Source organism: Puma concolor, chromosome D3, assembly GCF_028749965.1.
Source record: "Puma concolor isolate L17-30 chromosome D3, mPumCon1.1.hap2, whole genome shotgun sequence".
NCBI classification, from domain to species: domain Eukaryota; kingdom Metazoa; phylum Chordata; class Mammalia; order Carnivora; family Felidae; genus Puma; species Puma concolor.
In genome coordinates this window covers 38,144,936-38,166,617 of record NC_141678.1, presented here as the reverse complement: position 1 = coordinate 38,166,617, position 21,682 = coordinate 38,144,936, and the positions used below count along the sequence as shown (strand labels likewise).

The 21,682-nt window shown below is 39.3% G+C and overlaps 1 protein-coding gene across 3 annotated transcripts in view; it reads right to left on the bottom strand.

Moving 5' to 3' along the window:
* Positions 1-21,682, bottom strand: part of L3MBTL4 (L3MBTL histone methyl-lysine binding protein 4) — a 449,596-nt gene that overhangs the window by 225,839 nt on the left and 202,075 nt on the right. For all 3 annotated transcript variants that reach the window (XM_086682502.1, XM_086682503.1, XM_086682504.1), the window contains exons 11-12: positions 16,781-16,866; positions 14,359-14,469 (exon numbers count right to left, since the gene is read on the bottom strand). In XM_086682502.1, the coding sequence (XP_086538628.1) occupies positions 14,359-14,469; positions 16,781-16,866 (197 nt within the window). The remainder of the gene's footprint in view (positions 1-14,358; positions 14,470-16,780; positions 16,867-21,682) is intronic.

Below are 21,682 nucleotides of genomic sequence, written 5' to 3'. Positions count from 1 at the left end.
CCCATGATTACTGTGCAGAGCCTATTGGTAGTCACTATGGATAACAATCTACCACCTGGACAAGTGGCAATATGGTCTTGAAAAAGTGACACTGAGCCCTATCGTCATGAGATGGTAGGAATGGCAGAATTAGGGGGATGTTTTGGCTACAGCCAAAGCAGAAGGGGGAATCTGAAGGACTAGTGATGGACACTTGGGGTTAGAAGGGGACTTCTGTGATATTATTCTTGAATAAATGTAGCTTTTTTGGGGGGGCAACTGAAATAGAAACATTAAGATGAGCTTCAACAGAAGGGAAGCACTGAAGTGGCTCTTGGATAGTGACAGACAAATTATAATTAATAATCAGAGCAAAACACTGGGGTCTCACTGCAATGCCCAGGGCTCAAGGAGGTAAAGAGCTTCGGAGCATCTAGGAGGAAGGTGCCAGGCAGCAATGCCATCTAGGAGGAAGGTGCCAGAGTAATGAATCCCCCTGGCAAGAGGGAGCTGCCTCAAAAGTCATGACGGAACATCAAAGACAGCAAAGAGTGGTGAGCAGGGCTTCGGGGAGCATGTCACAGAGGTCAAGGCAGCAAGTTTCCTGAAGGCAGCACAAAGCACTGTCGGTAAAACTGTTCATTCAGGAATCTCAGATGCAAATGGGAAATAATCAGTGTGGAGCATAGCAAGTGAGAAGATGTAATGATATTTCATATATTCCAGGACATATCAATTTGGGGGTTCTTATTTATTAAGATATGCCATGCTAATTCACCAATGGAGATATCCTGTGGACACGGTGGGCATAGGCTGTCACAGGATATGCCTCATCAGCTGGGAAGCAAAGAAAGGTTTAAGCCAAGTGAAATGGGTCGCCCTCAAAAAGTAATGTGCACCCCTCAGGCGGCTGGCAGTTTTGACACTGAAGTCACAATTATTTTAAGAGAAGGTTATTATTACGAGCAAATCACTAGCAAGCATTACTGTTCAGAATTCCAACCATTTATTATCCATTATGCATCCATTACTACTCCACGGTGCCACTGTTTGTCATGTGTTATTAGTATAATGGCCCCATAATGGGCTATGCTTCTTTGACACTGTTATAACTGCCATGATTCACAAAGCCAATATTACAAGGGAGAAAGGATCATATACAATGAAATAATGCATGACTGCAGTTATTCAAATATTATATCATTCTCGGCCATGCTTACCATTATCACGCTGCTTATTAAAGGTGTATTAGTAACAGCAAACTGCCAATTAATCCAATTTTCCATGTGATGTTATAAATAGCTACTCTTTTGTGAGGGAATATGTAGAGGGCACACAGCTGATGCCAAGAGTTAATGCTCATTTGTGCATTAAGGAATAACTAATCCTTAATAATCAGTAATTCATTACAGCAAACAATCTATCAGTACAGTTTTATTTGCAACTCACATTCATTCATTGATTCATTCATTCATTCAGCAAATATTTATTTGCCACTCCTGAAATGCCAGATACTTGTGCTATGGACACTGGGGATATCAAGAGTACCTGAGTAATCAAGAGAGAAAAGGGTTTCCTCTATTAGCTTACATTCTAGTGGCAAAATAGATGATAAAAGAAATAAGTGAATACATAATTTAATGTCAGATAACCACAAGTCTTTTGATGAAAATTAAATTCATATAAGAGGAGAGTAAATTGCTTTACAGAAGCAGGGATCATTAGACAGGAACATGGATAATTCTCCCACTGCAACAAGTAGGAATTTTGAGTATGTATATTTGGACAAGGATAGAAAGGTAGATTTGGCATGGGGATAGGAGCAATTTTACTCTGCATTTCTTCCATTTTCCCAGAGAATGAGAAGCCAAGGTTACAAAAGGGAAATGAGGAGAAAGACGTGAGGACAGAGGATGTGGGAAACGGTGTTCCTGGAGAATGGGGACATGAACTGATTTGGGAAATGGAGCGCAATCACAAGAATGAACTTATGGTTCCCTTGGACACTTGCAGAGATAAATTTAAAGTTAGACCTCTTGGAATGTCTCTTCATTTTTCTCCAGGCATAGGATTTTTCTGGCCTCACTCAGAAATTTGCAAACAGGCAACCATTTGAGAATGGGTGAATATCACACTGTCAGTGAAGCTAGGGGCTACGGAGAGACACTCAGAGCAGAAAGAGAAGACAGTCCACTTGTAAAAGGACACAAATGCCAGAAACATGGCACATGGTAAACAAGACAACAAAACCTGCTTCACTGAAGGTTCTTTACGCAAAACCTCTGAAGTCAGCCCAGAACCTACTGATTTTGAGTGGCCCTAAAAGCATCTACATGTAGCTCATACATAGAGATTTTATACATATTTTCTTTGGGCTTCACTGTCCATTTATAACTTTGGTACATTCACATAAAATTGAGGCCACTTTCACATATTAGAAAAAAAAATGCATCTTCTAACCTCACAAAGCAAATCTTTACTGGAAAAAAAAAACCATGAAAAAAGAATTCTCCTATTTCCCTGATTCTATCATGCACATCCCTCACCCCACCCTGTACTACAGTTCACTGATTATTAAATCAAGATGCACCTTACAATAAATTGTGAAGAATTTTGCCAGTTGCCTGTTATAGAAGTTGGTCACAGAATAGCTGTCATTGCCCACACTGGTTTTGAATATAGCCAATCCTTCAACAGATGATTTTGGCATTTTTCAAAAGCAGAAGAGAGGGTTATGTGTGATCCCTTCATGTGAAGTTAAGAGTGAAGTATCACTTTCAGCTGAAAAGATAATTTTTCAAACTGAATTCAAAAGTCACTAGCCAAATCCTAGTATTTTTCTATTTTCTTCCAAATTTTACAATGGTCTCTGAAGGTAATAAAATGTGGAATAAGATTGTAGAAGTAAGTCAAGATTATACAGGATTAGTGGGGCACATTAGAAGAGTTGATTCTTTTTCAACTAAATATAATAATAGGAATGGGGCGCCTGGGTGGCTCGGGGTGCCTGGGTGGCTCAGTCGGCTGGGCGACCGACTTTGGCTCAGGTCATGATCTCACAGTTTGTGAGTTCAAGCCCCGCGTGGGGCTCTGTGCTGACAGCTCAGAGCCTGGAGCCTGCTTCAGATTCTGTGTCTCCCCCCTCTCTCTAACCCTCCCCTGCTCACGCTCTGTGTCTGTCTCTTAATAATAAATAAACATAAAAAAAATGAAAATAAATAAATAAATAAATATAATAATAGGAAGACACCAAAGAGTGTGTGCAGGAGAGTCATGTGATCCAACCCATGTTTTTAAGTTCACGCTGGCATCTTTATATAGTATGGACAGACAGGATCTCGAGTGGATCCAGAGAGCAGCTGGGAGGTAACTGTAGTGGTCCAACTGACAGATGATGTCAGCTGTCAGTAGGATGACTGTCATGAGATGGAGAGCAGCAATGGGACTAGGGATATAGTATTTGGAGTCAGAATCAATCGAATATGGTGGTTGACTGCATATGGTTGTTTCAAGATGGGTAAATTTTAGGAATGACTCCCAAGTGTCTGGTTTGAGCAATTTGATGGGTAAGTTGCCATTATTAAGTTGAGGATGCCTAAGGGAGAAACGGGTTGGGGCCTATATAGTGAAGAGTTCATGAAACATATAAAAGATGTCAAGTAACAGTTAAATATATGACCCTGGGGCTCTGGAGAAGAGGTCATGGAAACAGACAGATACAAACTTGGAAGTTATCAGTCAATAAGAGGTCCTGACAACCAGCGGAGTGGATGAGTTCTCTCAGGGAGATAGAACCCAGCAGAGGTGCTCAGCCCAGGCAGTGCATTAGAATAACCTGAGGAGCTCCCAAACTGCTGGGCATTTTAAATATGGACTCAGGCTTCAGAGCTACCAGAACAGAGAAGTAAAGACAAAGGGACCAAGGCCTTGGGCAAGAGGTTAAGGACAGAAGCCAATGAGAAGACTCAAAAGGAGCAAAGAGGTAGAGGAGAACAAGGTAAATGTAACCACATAGACCCTACAAGAATGATTACTGCTACCCAAAGGAAAAGGACAGGGAAATACTGATCATTACATTAGGAGTCCAAGGACTGAGTGCCAGCCTCTCAGCTCTCTGACATAAAGGCTCACTGTGGACACCAAATTAGGGAGCATATATTTGAAGGAGTTAATTAGATGACTTAATTTTCCTACAACAGTATCACAGGTCAGAGGGCTCCCCAGAGAACCACCCAGATCTTAATGTCTGCTGAATTTAGAATCCAAAAGCAGCCACTCATGCCTGGCTTACCGTGGAGGGCAGTGGACACGCACCACCCTCCTCAACCCATGTGGAGAAGAGAATTAAAAACGAGGGCAGAAGACACACAGACTGCCTTTCTCTGAATGTGAATAAGTACTCCTTGTTCATGTTTGAGAAGAGAGCACATTCCGACTCCAGCAGGTCTGGGGGAGGCCCTGATTCTCCATTTCTGCACTCTTCCGGGCAATGCTGGATCTGGATCCTGCTGCTGTGGAAAACCCTCCCCTGTACTACACCCTTGAAATGCAACACCCAGTTCCTGACACACCCAGTTCTGCCAGGATGTGGAATATTGCCTAAACATTTTCAACTGTGCCTGTTTCCAGTTTTTGCCCTGCCTGCCTACCAGATCATCAACCTGTTCACTGGGGCCATCATCCTGCCCAGCCTGTATCTCTGAACCCCATCTTTGGTTCAACTTTGATTCATTCCCTACTGGTTCAATGGCCCTGGAACACAAATACATCCTCTGAGTTTACAGGATCTACACATCCCTTCTTTTTCTATCACCAGAACCCCTTGGGTCCCAGTGAATATGGCCCTGTCCCGTTGTTTCCATGACTCGGCCCTGTTTCTGCCAAGGAAGCAAGGACACACACACACCTGGGCAGAGTCCTGGAGTAGAAAGTGCTGGGAACAAGCCCCTAAGAAGCAGTAGTAGAAAAAGAAGACCCATAGCAACCATTTGTGCTGCAGACCCCTGTGGCCCATTTCCCACAGCTGAGCCCCAGTGGCTCCCACAGCTATGCAACTGGTCCAAACACAGATCGTGTACAGACCACTGGCTCAAGGGGCTTTCAATTAAAAAAAAAAAAAAAAAGAAGAAGAAATGTGTATATAGATACAAACATGCATGCATACACACACATACACATTAAGACAGATTAAATTTGAAATCTCCTTTGTCTCTACATGATAGTAAATAAAGGCATTTGGTGTTTGGAAATGCAAATAAAACAAGGCATGTTCTATACTTTTTCTAAGAGAGGAAAAACTGTTCTCCTGGAGAAGCCATCTGCCCCTCGGCATCTTTGCTCACAAGGCTTGCTGCATTTGCAAATGGGCTTTTACAACATTCAATAGTTTGTGCCATGCCCCCCATATTGAACTGTGATTTAACCTACCTCCCCAACTCGCTTGTGAGGGCAGGTTCCAAATCTCAACATCACCCCAGGGCCCACTGCTCCTGGAATGGTCTCTTTAGTAAGTAAAATCTCTTGATTTTAGTAAGTAAAAGCCCCCTCTCCCTCTTTTTAATGAGCATCTTAATTTTGTCCAGTACTACTGCAGTCTGCAGAACCAGAATAATGGTTCCCAAAGTTGTCCACATCCTAAGCCCAGAAACCTGTGAAAGGGTTACCTGAGATGGCAAGAGGGAATTTGCAGGTGTCATCTTGAGATGGGGGAGATTATCCTGGGTTTCCGGTGGGCCCAAGGTAATCACAACTGCCCTGATTAGTGGGAGGCAGAAATATCAGAGAGAGGTTTGAAGATGCTATGCTGCTGGCTTCGAATATGGAGAAAGGGAACATGAGCCAAGGAGCAGATGCAGGCCCTAGGAACTGGAAAAGGCAAAGGAAAGGGTTCTCCCCCAGAGCATCCAAAAGGAATCCCTGCTGAAATCTTGGTTGGAGCCTAGTGACACTGCCAACCTAAAGAAATATGCATTGTGCCACTGAGTTTGTGGTAATTTGTTACAGCAGCAGTGGGAAAATAATACAACTCCATTTTGGAAATAAATTAATCTAATGTAAGAATTCACTCGTTCTCTTCTCACAGAAGAAGCTGCTTTTCCTGAGTCTATCCATCATCTTTTCTTATTTCACAAGAAATGACACAGATTTCAGAACAAGATGGGAGATGTATTCACCCTCTTGCCTAGTCACTTTATTCTGGGGAGTTTTTTGCTCTTATTTATTTTTGATAGATATTCTTCCACTGGTAAAAATAGAGTGCCTATAAAGCAAGATGTGAGAAAAAGAGATGATATCCAGCCTAATTAGCTAAGTATCAGTATTAGTAAGGGCATGTGGAATGTCAAAACTGCAGCTGGTCAGAAATAGTACGCTTCTGTTCAAGAAAACCATGGAAAACGTGCACATCTCCTCCAAAGCCAAGACAAATCCAACAGACTCTCTTGTTTTCCCTGAAGGAAGAGAGCAGGTCCACACTGCACGTTCTGACTGAACATCTGAGAAACCAGAGGTTTCGTTATCACAGCAGGCAAGGGGTCTCATACTTCCTGAGTAAATATAAAGCACTGAATAAAGCAACAGACTACAGATAATGGAGGACCTTTTTTTTAAGTTGAGAATTGTTAGCCTAAAATGAGATCCTTACTAAAAAGTCCAGTAACTCTTGAAACACAAATATAATCCAGCATCTGTACCCACAGGTATGTGCATTTTGCAGCCGAACAATCTGTAGCATCCCTCAGACGCTCAAAGAAATGTATAATCCTAAAATAAGGGTTAAGAACAACTAGTGCTACAACATCATCATCTTTATTTAAGAAGTTTCTACACAGACAGTGTTCTGCACAGAAAACTGTGAAATGTTCTATTTCTATTCTATTCCGCTCATGACTAAGCTGATGCCTCCAGCCAAATAATCACATGTCAGGATCTCATTAGATCTCACAGGTCAGGCTGGTGAGATGGGGGCTTGGTGAGGATTACTTAAGGAGTGCCAGCAATGGCTCCAGAGTGGGACATCCGAGTCATCGCCAGGGCAGTTCTTCCTGGCCATGCTGTTGGGCATATGATTCTGTTCTGGATATAGAGACTTTAATAAAAACGTTCAAGGTAAGTATCTATTTACATTTCTTTGAGAGTATAATTCTAGTGGCAAGGAAGCTTGCCCTATGAAAGATTATACATCGTTTGGGGAGCTTGACTACATTCACACTGAAAATCAAATGAATGGATGGTTATCAATTGATATGAGGAGAAATATATTTAAGTCTAGAAGCTATTAATTATATGGTATAGCTCATCTCTTCTACCTCTTTCCACTGAATATCTAAAACTAGATTGGAAAATAAACATAGATGTGGTTTCGTTCAAAAATATTTTAAAAAATAAGGCAAGAATACACAACTGTTTACACTAAAAGTAACAACTTTATAAGTTCATCTCTCATAGCCAAATCAGTCTGGTATATCTATTAAGACAGGAGTTGGCAAATTATAGTCCACAGGCCAAACAGGGTCCATCATCTGTTTTTGTGCATCCTGTGAGCTAAAAATTGATTGGTTTTTATATTTTTTTAATGGCTGCAAAAATCAAAAGAAGAGTATTTCATGGGGCACCTGGGTGGCACAGTCGGTTAAGCGTCCGACTTCAGCCAGGTCACGATCTCTCGGTCCGTGAGTTCGAGCCCTGTGTCAGGCTCTGGGCTGACGGCTCAGAGCCTGGAGCCTGTTTCCGATTCTGTGTCTCCCTCTCTCTCTGCCCCTCCCCCGTTCATGCTCTGTCTCTCTCTGTCCCAAAAATAAATAAACGTTGAAAAAAAATTTTAAAAAAAGAAGAGTATTTCATGACATGTGAAAATTATAGAGAATTCAAATTTTAGTGTCCTCAGTTTTACAGGAACATAGCCACCCTCATCTGCTTGCACGCTGTTAATGACTGTTTTTGTGCTAAACCACAGAACCAACGAGTTGTGGCAGAGACCTCAAGGCCCATAAAGGCTGAAATAGTTCCTTGCTGTCCCTTTACAGGAAGAGATGCTGCCCTATGGGTTACAAGCTCCGGCTGTAGTTGGGTGGCCTTGGACAAGTGGCTTAAGTTACGCGTGACTGTTTCTTCACCTGCATCTACGTTATAGGCTTGCTGTCTGGTTTAAGAGAATATGAAAATGTAAAAGCACATAAACAGCAACATGTAGGCACCACAACTGAGTCAGCCATCACCGATATTATTGTTGCTGCTGTTTGCTGTTACTATAATTACACTAATGCACCTTTACCGGGGAGGGCATTCTACCTGCCGTAAACCTATCTGGAAATCATGGCTGACACTAATTTATAGTTTCACCTACTCTTAAAAAATATCTTTTCATTAATTGGTCATAATATTTTTGAAATTTGTCCCAGTCTCCTTCCCAAATGAAGACAGTCATCAATCATTGTGGCACTGTAATGGGCGTTAATTAGAAGTTTAGCTCAAAGGACAGTCATTTTTAATGTTAGTATCTTGTTCTGTCCTCATATTTCAAAACCATTTTCAAAAATGCATCCCAGCTAGAGACAGTGGCAAGAGAGGTGATATATTCCAATTCTGCTCCCTTTTTGACAGATAATTAAACAAGGACTCATAGGGGTCAAGCAACTTTCTCCAAGCACAGGAAACCCTTAATTAAAATGAACATTCACTGACTTGTATTTGGACTTTTGCTTTGCACTAATCCACCTGCAGGTTTTTCAAACAAAAGCTTTGAACTTATTGGTCTGCCCAAAAATTCAAAACAGTCTGGTCACACAAGTAGACAACTTACCATGACAATTGGACAATTTTTGTCGTGATGCTTTTATTTCATTTAGAAATGCCACAAATACATCCAGTTAATGCATTAAATATGAAAAGACTTGCTGAAGACACTCAATTTATTAATGATTCAAGAGAATTTCCTAAAGCATCTATTTGGAATTCATTTATAATTCATTTCACAGCTTAGCTGTGGTTCCCACAGGGCAAATATTTATCAAATATTTCTGTTTTAAGTCCTCCTTTTACATTTATTTGTAGAAGAATACACTTTTTTTTCCTAAATAAAGGCTAACCTTCCTAAAAGCATCCATCCGTCTATTGTGTTTAACATGCATTTCCTGATAAGGTGACAGTAATGGGCCTTCAAATATAACAGAGTATACTGTGCAACCAAACAAAAGAATAATTATTAAACATAATAGATGGCTATAAACTGAACACGATACACACTGAGTATATCATAAATATTTATTAGAAAGTAACTATGGTAATTAATAAACACAGTAATCAACACAAGGGAAATAGCATCTTAAAAACCTGCCATGGCAAGAAAAACTTCATAAGCCATGAACCACACATGAGCAAATTAATATTTTCAGTATGAAAATCAGAATATCTGACTTGTCTAGTGCCAGTGGACTTAAAAGAGCAAGAGTGAAGAATATCTTGAGTCAGGCTGCCACAGCCCTGTCCTGCCAACACTGACAATTTATAGTCTCTAGTTCCTATGGCTTATCACAGCTAGAGGGTAATATCTGAAATGAGAGAGCACTAGCTTTGGAATTAGAAACATCTGAGTTTACAGCCAGTTCTTCCACTACTGATTGTGAACTCTGGGTCAATACTTAAAGTCTCCATGCCAACTGTGAGGCAGAAATAACCCATACCTGTAAGAGCTTTGTGTAACCAGTCTTACTGTGGTGATCAAATATGGAATCACTATGTTGCACACCTGAACCCAATTCAGTGTCACATGTCAGTTAGTCCTCAATAAAAGTTTTTTAAAAAGTTGTTGTGAAGATAAAGGTACAATACATAAGATACTTAGCTAAATGTCTGAAACAAGGTCCATATTCAATAACTGGGTCTTCTTACTCTACTGATAACACTTCTGTGACTTCTGAGCCTGACACCATATCTACTGCTGTTATCACTTCTACTCCTGCAACCGCTAAGAAGTCACTGCATCCTACTCCTTTTGGCCAATGTACTATTGGCGGTAACATGTCAACTGTAATAATTCACATTCTTTGTATCTGCACACATAAGGCCCACTAGGCTAGGTAGTATTTAAAATATAAAATAAAAACACCATAACAAGTGTTGGTGAAGATGTAGAGAAACTAAAACCTTCATATTCCATTGGTGGGAATGTAAAATGGTGCAACCACTATGGAAAACATTTTATGTTAAAAAAAAAGTTACCATATGATCCAGCAGTTCTACTCCTAGAGATATACCCAAGAGAAACAAAAACTTAAATCCACTAAAAAACATACACAAATGTTCATAGCAGCATTACTCAAAACAACCAAAAAACGGAAACGACCCAAACATCTACAATGATGAATGGATACACAAAATGTGGTAGATCCATCTGTACAATGGAATACTATTTAGAAATAAAAAGTAATGAACTACTGATACAAGCTACAAGATGGATGAACCTTCAAAACATTATGCTATGTGAAAGAAGCCAGGTACAAAAGATGACATATTTATTACACGATTCCATTTATATGGCATGTTCAGAATAGGCCAATCCACAGAGACAGAAAATGGAATTAGTGATTGCCAGGGGCTGCGAGGAGATGTAGACCAAGGAGTCATTGCTAGGGCGTATGAGCTTTCTTTTGGGAGGAATGACAAGGTTCTAAACTTAGATAGTAGTGATGGGTGCACAGCTCTGGGAATATAGTCAAAACCAGTGAAGTTTATGGTGTGTGAGTTATATCTCAAAAAAGCTGCTTTAAAAATAGAATTAATCAAGCACATAAGGTCAACTACATATTTGAGGAGTGGCAGAAAGGAAAAAAGTTAGTCTTCTGGATCTACTGCGCTTTGCCAGGGAGTGCCAGTACCACCGCCCAAACCTCCAGGGAGGACAGGCAGTGTGGGCTCAGCAAAAGGACAAAGTAGGGTGGGTTAAGAGGGAACTCGGTCCCCACCCTAGACATCTGCTCTCCCATTATGAAGTGGGATATTTATGATAACGATTAAAACATAAGAATAGAAGGAGTAGGAAGACTATAAGCTCTAGAGTTGAAAACTCTGTTTGAAAGCTGGGGTTTAAACCCAGTTCCCCTCGGGCACCCGGTGGCTCAGTTGGTTAAGCTTCTGACTCTCAACTTTGGCTAAAGTCACGATCTCACAGTTCGTGAGAGGGAGTGCCACAGGGCAGATTGGGATTCTCTCCCTCATTCTCTGCCCCTCCTCTGCTTGTGCTTTCTCTCTCTCTCCCTCTTGTGACCTTGGACCAATTACTTAACCTCCCTGGCCTTCAGTTTCCTCATCCATAAAATGAGTATAATAATAGCACCTTTGTTCCCACGGTTGCTATGAGGATGCACTAATGCATATAAGCCCTTACAAGAGTGTCGTCTGATAAAATTAAGTGCCATCGTCGTCATTATCATCATCATTAGTATAGTTTTTTTGGTTGACCTGCTGACTCTACTCTCAGCAGTCAGACACAATCATGCAGCACAATACCATATGAGCACGAGCACTCCCAGGGGAGTACCCCTTGAACTCACCAGGGACTGTGGGCTTGTTCCTCCTCTACCTACCGATGACAATTCCTTTCATGAGGCCTCTTTGTTAGCACAGAAAATAAAGGCACCCAGGGAGAGCAGCACAGGGCATTTGCACTGGCTAATAACAGCAGTTACTACTGGCTAATAACGGTGCTAGAGAGAGTCAGGCACATTTTTGGGTATTTTACATTTGTTACTTCACTGAATTATCACAACAAGCCTGCAAGGTAGGCATTATTAACCACATCACTTTACAGATAAGAAGAAGTTCAAATATACTGAGTAACCAAGCTAATAACACAGTTAAATAAGTCAGAGCTGACATTCAAACCCAGATCCGTTTATCCTATGTCACTTTCGTACATTATGTTGAACTGGATTTCCAATGGAAGAGTGAGTAATCAGGACAGGAGTTAGGAATCAGAGAAGAGTATTTTTTGTTTCACACAATTACTCAAATAACAGGATGCCAGAATATATGCAGTGCCATCTGTTCTTTCACTCATTCATTCACATGTTTATTAAGCACCTATTATGTGCTAGTATCAGTGATAAAAACAGTCTTGGAAAGATAGATGTTAAAAGAGAAAATTACAAAAAATTTTGTTTTCATAAATAAAAGAGAAAATTACAGAAGAATATGGTCAGCATATTAATAAACAAATGGTGCTGGACAAACAGGAGATCAGGGAAGTGTCAACTGTGCTCTCTACTGCAGAGAGAGTCCCATCCACTGCCTTCAATTTCCTTAAACAACAATTCAGAGGAAAACACTTGAGACTCATTTTCAATGCCTTTTTCTCCCTGGGAACACTGATAAATGGAATTTTAAGCCACACTTCTGAATGTTTTCTATAATTTGTGTCTATTCAGAAAACTGCCAGCCCACAATCTTTCTCCCTGTACCTCATGGGACAGGACAAGGATATACCCAACTGCAGGACTGGGGGTGGATGCAGCATGGAGAGTCCACGGCAAAATGGAGGTTCCATCACAGGAATGGGCTATAAGAGGGCAGAGGCTGTTGGTGAGGTCAAAAGTACTCTATAAGTCCTAAGACATTAATGTCCATTCCAGGACTGATAACATTCTGACAGATTGAATGGTATGTGGAAGCAATTCATTTCACATTTTATAAAGCAACATTTCACAGGGTAGAGAATGTCAGCAGCATAAACACATCTTAATTTAGTCCTAAAATCCTAACGGGATTTCCATTGCACTCACAACCACAGAGGTAACACTTAAGGTTCTAATCCTGTCAGAGAGACGAGGCATTTTTCAACTCTTTCCTTATAGTAAAAGACAAAGCAATTACCATGGAAGAGAAAAAATAAGGGGAAGATACATGAAATATTTTTTGGAAGGACCAGCTAAATTGTCAGAGATTTAAAAGGATCAATGTTGAGATAGTAAATAAGGAATACACTAAATTCAATTTAGGAACTAAAGTTTTTCAAATATTTCAAGGTAATGTGTTAGCCCAATATGATCACATAAATAAGCTGGCAAATACATTCAACTGGATACCACGATACATAGCTTATGAATCACAAGAAAGCAATCTGTCACTTAGAATTCTAAATAAGATTTGATGTACTATTGAGTTTTTCCTATAAATGCAATAATTGTATAATAAAAGTTAAAAGAGAATTCAGAGAAAAAAAACCTGAGGTTCATTTTCAATAACAAAATATTCATGAATTTATAAAGTAATTACGATATCCAAAATTTATTCCCAGAGTAAGTGCTGTAAGAGTAAGCAATAAAGAGCCACAAATAATAATTTCAGCAATATGCTTAAAATTAAATTTAAAATAAAATATTAATAACAATATATGTAAGAGAAAACACCTATAATGTATGAGTTCTGAACAGCATTCAGCATAGTTGTTTCCATTTGTCAGAAGAATAAAACACTGCCAATTCTTGATAATCTATGGCCAAATACTCATCTCTAAATTTTACTAAAATATATGTACTGATTATTCTTTATGAGATAAATTATTCAGCATATAGCACATAAGATTTATTTTAAATTATAACTGTACATCACACATAAAAGCATCTTTCTTGATAGTGCCTATTTTCAAAGTAGTTGACTTGAATCTTTTTATTATTATGAAATAAACTGTGTTTGGGTGGAAAATAACTTTTGAACTGTCATATGTTATATAATTATTGAATACCACAACTTTCAGCTCTGTACAAAAAAATGAAAAGCTTCTAAGAAAATTTAGTTTTGATGATGTGTGCTTTTAAAAAAGTAGATTTCACAATAAGAACAGTAGAGAAATCTGTTCATCAAATATTTATATCAAAATTTAACTTTTTGTTTTAGCTACAGTGACTAAAGTCCTTTTATTCATTTTTCTTTGCTCTAACAAAGAACAGTAGAAAACAAAGACTTAATTGTTCTTGTTAAGGTGTTTAATGACTATTTCAAAGAAATAGCTGATAATAGTGACAAAAGGCAGCTAAAAAAAGAAAGAAAGAAAGAGAGAGAGAGAAAGAACAAAAGAAAGAAAGAACAAAAGAAAGAAAGACAGAAAGAAAGAAAGACAGAAAGAAAGAAAGAAAGAAAGAAAGAAAGAAAGAAAGAAAGAAAGAACACAGAAAGTCTAAACAGCAAATCCCAACGTGAATATGTTAGAATCCCACTCAAAATCAGTTGTGTGTCTAATCTACAGATTCCGTGTCAGGTACCAGCCAGCTGGAAATCTCTGTATCCAGGAACTGGGACTAGGAACGAAATCAGTGGAAGTTTTCTCCTCCAACGGAGCCAAGAAATTGGAGCCACAACAGCAGGGCACTTCTGGCAAGTTCCTACCTTTAACCGCTGCTCATCCACATCGATGACTGTAGCCACGCGAATTAGCCTGGGGTTCCGTCTGTCCACCGCTTCAAGCCTCATGCTGGGCAGAAAACCGTGGGGTGGCCGCTGAAACATCAAGAGAGCCAAAGTCAGCAAAATCCCACTGCTCAGATGCCACATCGCATGTTTTCTAAAGTGCAATTGATCTGACTTTGCATTTAGACCTTGAACACAACTGGAATTTAGTTTCAAGGGCACGTAACACTTCGTGCATATTATTTTATCCAGTTTCATAAAAACCTGTGAGAGGAGAAAGAATTTTTTGGTCATTTTCAAGATAGCTAAAAAGACAGATTAAATCATATATTCATTAACAATCACAAGATTCAAAATAGGTCCTAATTTATTAACAATTTATCTATTTGATTAATTTTTTCTGAAATTAACTTTATAAATCAAGAAACTGTTGACCACTCTCACTGTCCAGTTTTGTAGAGTATGACTCAGAAGACACAATTATTTACTAAATAATTAGAAAAACATAAACATAATCCTTTATAAATCTAAATTTTAAAATAGATAAAAGCTGCATAACTCTTGACAGTTAAAACTATTTTAGAATCAAACCACAATGTAATTTAAAGCTATAACCTGTGCTTTGTTACTTATCTGTAACATAAGCATGTTAAAAACTGTTTTAATTTAAGCTTCTTCCAAAAATCCTAGGAACCAGGAGTCTATAGCGAGGGCACTTAGGAAATCCTAAAGAAAATGGGGTGGGAAAAAGCACACTGGGACTTACCAAATCATTGACACCAATGAAATTTAAATACAAAAAATCAAAGTCAAAAGACAACTCCAGCAGTGTTCATAGGTTGGTAAAAAGTCACTCTGAAAGCTATTACACATAAAATATTCAATCGACTTTATTGAAAATGAAACTGTACTGAATTTTGTCTAGAAATGGCAATAGGAAACCCTCATAATACATAATAAACAGTTAAATCTTTCTCCAATATCTGGTTTGCTTCTCTCCCGCTTTTGTGGAAGTATATTTTCTTCTAGAATGCATTATTATGTCTACTAAATAGAATATACTGACTACAAGTAGGTCTTTGATGCTTGAAAATCTTTCTGTTCTCCCCAAGGTCACTGTCCTGATAACAAAGGTAATAGTTTCATATTGCAGATGCCAAAGATACACAGCTTGAGATGAATCCATGATAACTCCATGTCAGATCCTGGAAGCTGCCTTTTTAACAAAATCATAATTTTATTTTGTTGTAATTTTCTTCTTGGAAAAATAAAATGAGTTTTGACAGAAAGCAAAAGAGAAAGAGGTTAACTACCAGCAGCTGGTACTTTGCTTATCGAGTTTTTTCAATTCCTGAAGTCCTTTCTAGCACTCCAGGACTTCTGGCTTTCTTAATTTGATTAAATTCATTTTCCAAATCCAGTCTATTAAAATAGATTTATTTAAAAAAACAAAATAGCATTTTGTTTAAAATCCCTTTTGATCCCTAGAAAACTTTCTATAAATGAAATCGTATGTAGAAGCTCACTATATAAAATTCTGACTAAAGATGAATCAGGAAGCCTGGAGCACACAATTAAGTTGAAAGGGAACAATTTGAAAACCACTTTACAACATAAATATCTCTAACTGTACTATCAGTGCACTGTCTTTTCCCCAATAATTTATGCTTGGTTCAACCCTGGAATAAAGGTATAAGTACAAATTTGAACGTTAAAAACTGGTATTCTAAATGTTAAAAGCAATGTTTCCCTCAAAATGGATAAAACTGTAACACACACCCACTACATACAGTTCACCTATTTTATTATGGCATCGTTGGCATTCAAACAGTTCCCAAGACTGTGAAAGTTCAGAGTTCCCTCCATGTGGACTAAGACAAGCAGAAATGAAGGACTCTGCCATTATTAGGGGTTCATGAGGGGCTTTCAATTGCACTAGGGTGGGCTACTGTGCTTTGTAAGAAGGGAAACCATCATTACTTTTGTGTAGAGGAACAATAGTAAATGAGTCACCTCCTTTGTAGTTTTAAAATTTTTTTTTTTTCAACGTTTATTTATTTTTGGGACAGAGAGAGACAGAGCATGAACGGGGGAGGGGCAGAGAGAGAGGGAGACACAGAATCGGAAACAGGCTCCAGGCTCTGAGCCATCAACCCAGAGCCTGACTCGGGGCTCGAACTCCCAGACCTCGAGATCGTGACCTGGCTGAAGTCGGACGCTTAACCGACTGCGCCACCCAGGCGCCCCCTCCTTTGTAGTTTTAACTGAAAACCAGGCAAAGTGGTTATGAAAATAACACTTGCATTTAAAAAGAAAAAAACTAGAATAATTTGAGCTGCCAAATTAAGTCAACATGTACACCGTTTCAAGTTGAGAGTGTATTAGAGAGTATACAACTCACCATTTTAAAAACTTTGGCAGGAACAGCATTAGTTTGAGTAGCTTCCAGATATTCTGTCCAGGAAAAATTTTCTGGATCAGGATAACCTGAAAAATACATATACATATCAAAAAATTACTCACTAATATTCTGATTCCCATGTACTATAAGACATTTGACCTTCTGTGAACTGCTCACTATTTAACAGCCCCTATGCTAAGAACCTCACATACATTACCTAAGTCTATTTTAACCTCTGAATGGGCTGTTTCATCCCCACTAAGGCAAGCAAGCACTCATATACCAGTTCATTCATTCACTGAACAAGGTTAAACAGGTTGGCCAAGGTCAAATGGTGGGTATTTGGCAGAGCCTGGTTACACCCAAAAGGCCTCTTTAGAAAGTTTGAAAAAACACTCACAATCCCTGTCTGACCTCAGACCATAAACTGAAAATCTTTCCAATTTCTCCAATACTTCTGCATCTATTAGGGTTTTGTTCTCTTAATTACATCTCTGTAATTGCAATTTCCCAGGTTTGCCATTTATAATTGCAACTTATATATTGGTATAACATGGTACAAAGCACTGTATGTTTAAAAAAATTCTAACTGGGGGCACCTGGGTGGCTCAGCCGGTTGAGCATCCAACTCTTGATTTGGGCTCAGGTCATGATCCCAGAGTCAAGGGATCAAGCCCCACGTGGAGCTCTGCACTGAGTGTAGAGATTGCTTGAGATTCTCTCCTCCTCTCCCTCTCCCCCTCCCCTACTTGTGCTCACTATCACGTTCCTTCCTCCGTCTCTCTCTCTCTCTCTCTCTCTGTGTGTGTGTGTGTGTGTGTGTGTGTGTATATATATATGTGTGTGTGTGTGTGTGTGTGTGTGTGTGTATGTGTGTGTATACATACATATATATATATACATACACATATATATATATACACACACACACACATATATATATACATAGATGTATATATTTCTAACTGGGTTTCTCATTTCTCTTTATATTTGTGTTATTTTATTCCTAATTACATTTGCTGAGGTCTATATTATTGTGTCATTTTCTTTTTCCTTTAAAGGAATAAGCACCTAGATTTATTCATCAGCTTTCTTGTTTTTTCTCTTTTCTAATTATTTCATTTGCTGCTTTTACTCATTACTTCTTTACTCATATTTCCCTTAGGTTTGTTTTTACTCATCAAATTGAACTATAAGGATAATTGATTTATTTTCATTTTTTTAAATAACAGAAGCATTTAAAACCATGAAATTACCACTGTTCCCCCTGAATATCACAGCTTTAGACATCTGGACAAACTTTTATGAAATATTTGTGTATCTCACTTTTATTTTTCAAAAACAATTATAATTACAATCTGTAAGTGTCACCTTCATTTAGTCACTGGCCAAATAATTATTTAAGAGATACCTCAAATCATTAATTTTTGTAGTTATTTAAAATATTCATAATAATATCTACTTTACCACATGGTAGTTTCAGAATGTCACATGATATCTAGGATTTCTTTTTGGCATAATATAGGATCAACAGTTGAAATTTTTGTTTAAGTTTATACATACACATACACACATGTTTTGAGGCATATTAGTATGCCTCAATTGAATGTAAGTAGCTATTATTATTAAAAAATCTGCTTTATTTTTTATTTAAGCAAAAAACCTGAAGCAATAAGCTAAAATTTCTAAAATACTTTTTCATACAGTTTTCTAGTATCTGTGATAACTTTTTCTTCATATTTAAACTTTTTACTAAAATAAAGAATATTTTAAGAAAAATATGCCAATGAAGTAAACAGCCTGAAAAACTGTTCACAAAATTAGCATAGCTGCACCACCAGGACCCAGGACAGCCCCTCCCCATTCTACACCCTTCCAGTCACTGCCCCCTCTCCGCAAAGGGAAACTCTCATCCTAGTTTCTAACCTCTAAGATTAGCTCTGCCTGTTCCATTTTTTCCTTTGTATAAATGGAATCATACAGCATGTACTCATTTGCAGTGGTCAGCTTTTGCTCGGCACTCTGTCAGGTTCGTGTAGACAGCTGCATGCAGAAAATCTGTTATCACTGCTTTGTAGCAGTCTATTGGGTGAGGATTTCACAATTTATTTATCCATTTTACTGATGATGGTCCTTTGGACAGTCTCGATTTCGGGGGCTATTATGGAAAGTGCTGCTACAGACATTCTAGTATATTCTTGTTGGTCATCACAAATATACACTTCTTTTGGAATGCATCCAGGAGTAAAACTGCTGGATCATGGGGTAGTTTTCTTTATATTTTGATGTTACATTAGTTAGCACAGAAAAGCACATGTAATTTTCGCTACTGATTGTGCTTTTTATTTAACATTGAAAAAAAATTTCCCTTAGACACCTTGATTGCTTTTACATCAAATTCTTCTTTGTCACTAAAAATTAAATTGTATGCCATCTTGTATTTTCTGTTTGTTTTCTTAATAAAATTTTGCCCATCCTTTTTACTTTTAAATTATTTTGTCTCAGGTATATCTATTTTAAACATCTTCTAAATGGATTTTGAAATCCATTTGCATTTACTTTCATAGCTCCTTTGCTTTATCTAACTTCCGTACACATGTTTTAGGCTGGAGTTGTTGTTTTTTTAAACACTCTCTTAGGGTTTCCTTTGCTTTTTGTCCCTGTCTATATATGAGCTATGTTACATACCTTCTGTTTCAGGAATTATTTCTGCTACTTTTGTAGCTCATATACTTTTTAATGTTTATTTTATTTTTGAGAGAGAGAGAGAGAGAGAGAGAGAGCACGAGCAGGTGAGGGGCAGAGAGAGAGGGAGACACAGAATCTGAAGCAGGCTCCAGGCTCCAAGCTGTCAGCACAAAGCCCAACGCGGGGCTCAAACCCATGAACCATGAGATCATGATCTGAGCTGAAGTCAGATGCTTAACCGACTGAGCCACCCAGGTGCCCCTGTAGCTCATATTTTTAACGACTGTCCAAACTCATTCCTTGTATTTTGAATTTCCACATTTCCGTGTGGGTTCTGATTATGCTCATATCGTGCCACGTCAGCACCGGGGTCCCCTCCTCCCTGGCTCCAGGTCCCTCACCAGGGGCCTAAGCAGCAGATTCTGGGGAATGGTGACTAAAGAAAGCAGTGTGTGGTGGGCTGAGGAATGAATGTGCAGAGGCTGAGGGAGGAAGCAATTAGTGCTGCTCCAGTCCCGTAAAGAAATCTTGCATGCTGCTATGAAAGAAATCATCTTTTTTCATGATCAATAAGTGAGAATAAAAGACTGGACTGTTTTCAGTGTTTCTGAAGCAGTACTGCCTCCGTGACACTCTCCAGAAATGAGCTATGTATGTACTGTGTGTATATTCCCTGTTCAATGAGTCCAAGGAAGAAGAATGTCTCATTGCCTAGGGAGGCCTGCAAAAGCCACATACTCCCACTGTCTTCCTCCTAGCCCCACCCTGAGTCCTGCTACCTTTGGGGGGTATGACAGGGGGCAGAATCAGGGCAACAGAGGAAGGGGCAAGAGCCAGGTCCACTGACACAGCTGTGTGGCAATATGACAGAAGCTTTTCAGAAGCTGAAATTCCTTCTTGTTTCAAGAAATATATGAGACCACCCCATGGAACAATAGCCTTTAGCATCTTCACTTGTCTCAAAGAAAGCAACATATAACTAGTTTCAGTTTATTAGTAACCACTCTTCGGAGTACTCCATTTACACTAAGTCATTCATTCCTCACATATGCTGCTCATTTTATAGGTGAGGCTCAGGGAACTTGAGCAGCTTTCCCAGTGCTATACACGTAGAAGTGGAAGAAATGGGTTTGGAACAATTATGTCTGACTCCATTACCCACGGATTCAACCACTGCTTCCCCCTAGTATTATAACCCAGAGCTCCATGATCCAAGGTGGGCCAAGGCCTCAGGACTGGGAGTATGAGCTCCCCCTGGAGGCCAAGGTGTCGTATGGCAAGGGTGGGAACATTGCTAGATTGGAGGCAGGCTGTTGGTATAAATGTCTTTATTCACGTCCCACCTCATTCCACTCTATTGAGAGATTAAACCATCAGAGATGGGCAAACGCTGAGGCAAGATGAGGTTCAAGTTGTGGCTGTGGGCACAGGTGGCTGAACCAAACAAAGGAAACGTGTCAGCTATTGGGATCAAGCATAGCAAGGCTCCTGCCAGGCAGCCCCTGGATCTCCCCATGGTACTGGCACTTTCCTGAAGAAGAGGAAGACCCAGGTGACAAATATCTTTAATTAACGTCAGCAAATAACTAGAAGGCAAACAGATGACAGCCAGAGAGGACGGAGGGAGGAAGTGCAATGGAGGGGAAGAGCTTGCACCCTCATGGGAGAGGAGCCTCTCTAAAGGCTGAGAACTGTCCTAGGAGAAACAGTGGGACTATCTGGGATACGACAAAATGTGCTATCCCAAGAGGGTGACAGAGAAAGATCTGTGTGAAAAAGTCACTTAGATGAAGGTCAATTCCAGTGCTTTGAGTTGAAAAAATTGAGAGTCAAGAAAAAAGGGATACAAATATGGGACGGTGCAAAAACAGAGAAACTTAACGTCAAACCAAGTTAAATGCAAGTGAAAATATACTAAAATAGATCATTCCAAGGACTACTTATACCATTCCGGAACAGCAATTCCTTACAGTGATCTACAGGCCCCTACCCACCAGGGACCCATTACCACTCCAACCTCATCTCCCTTCACTCTGCTCCTGCTCCAACTAGGACACAGCTGACTTCTTCTCCCTCAAGGTCTCAAACTTGCTGTTCCTTTACAGAGAAGTTTTCCCCATGTACCTTCCACACTCCTTACTTCACCTCCTTTAAGTTGTTGCTCAAATGTCCTTCCCTGAACTCCCTAAATATACAGAACCCTCTCACCAAATA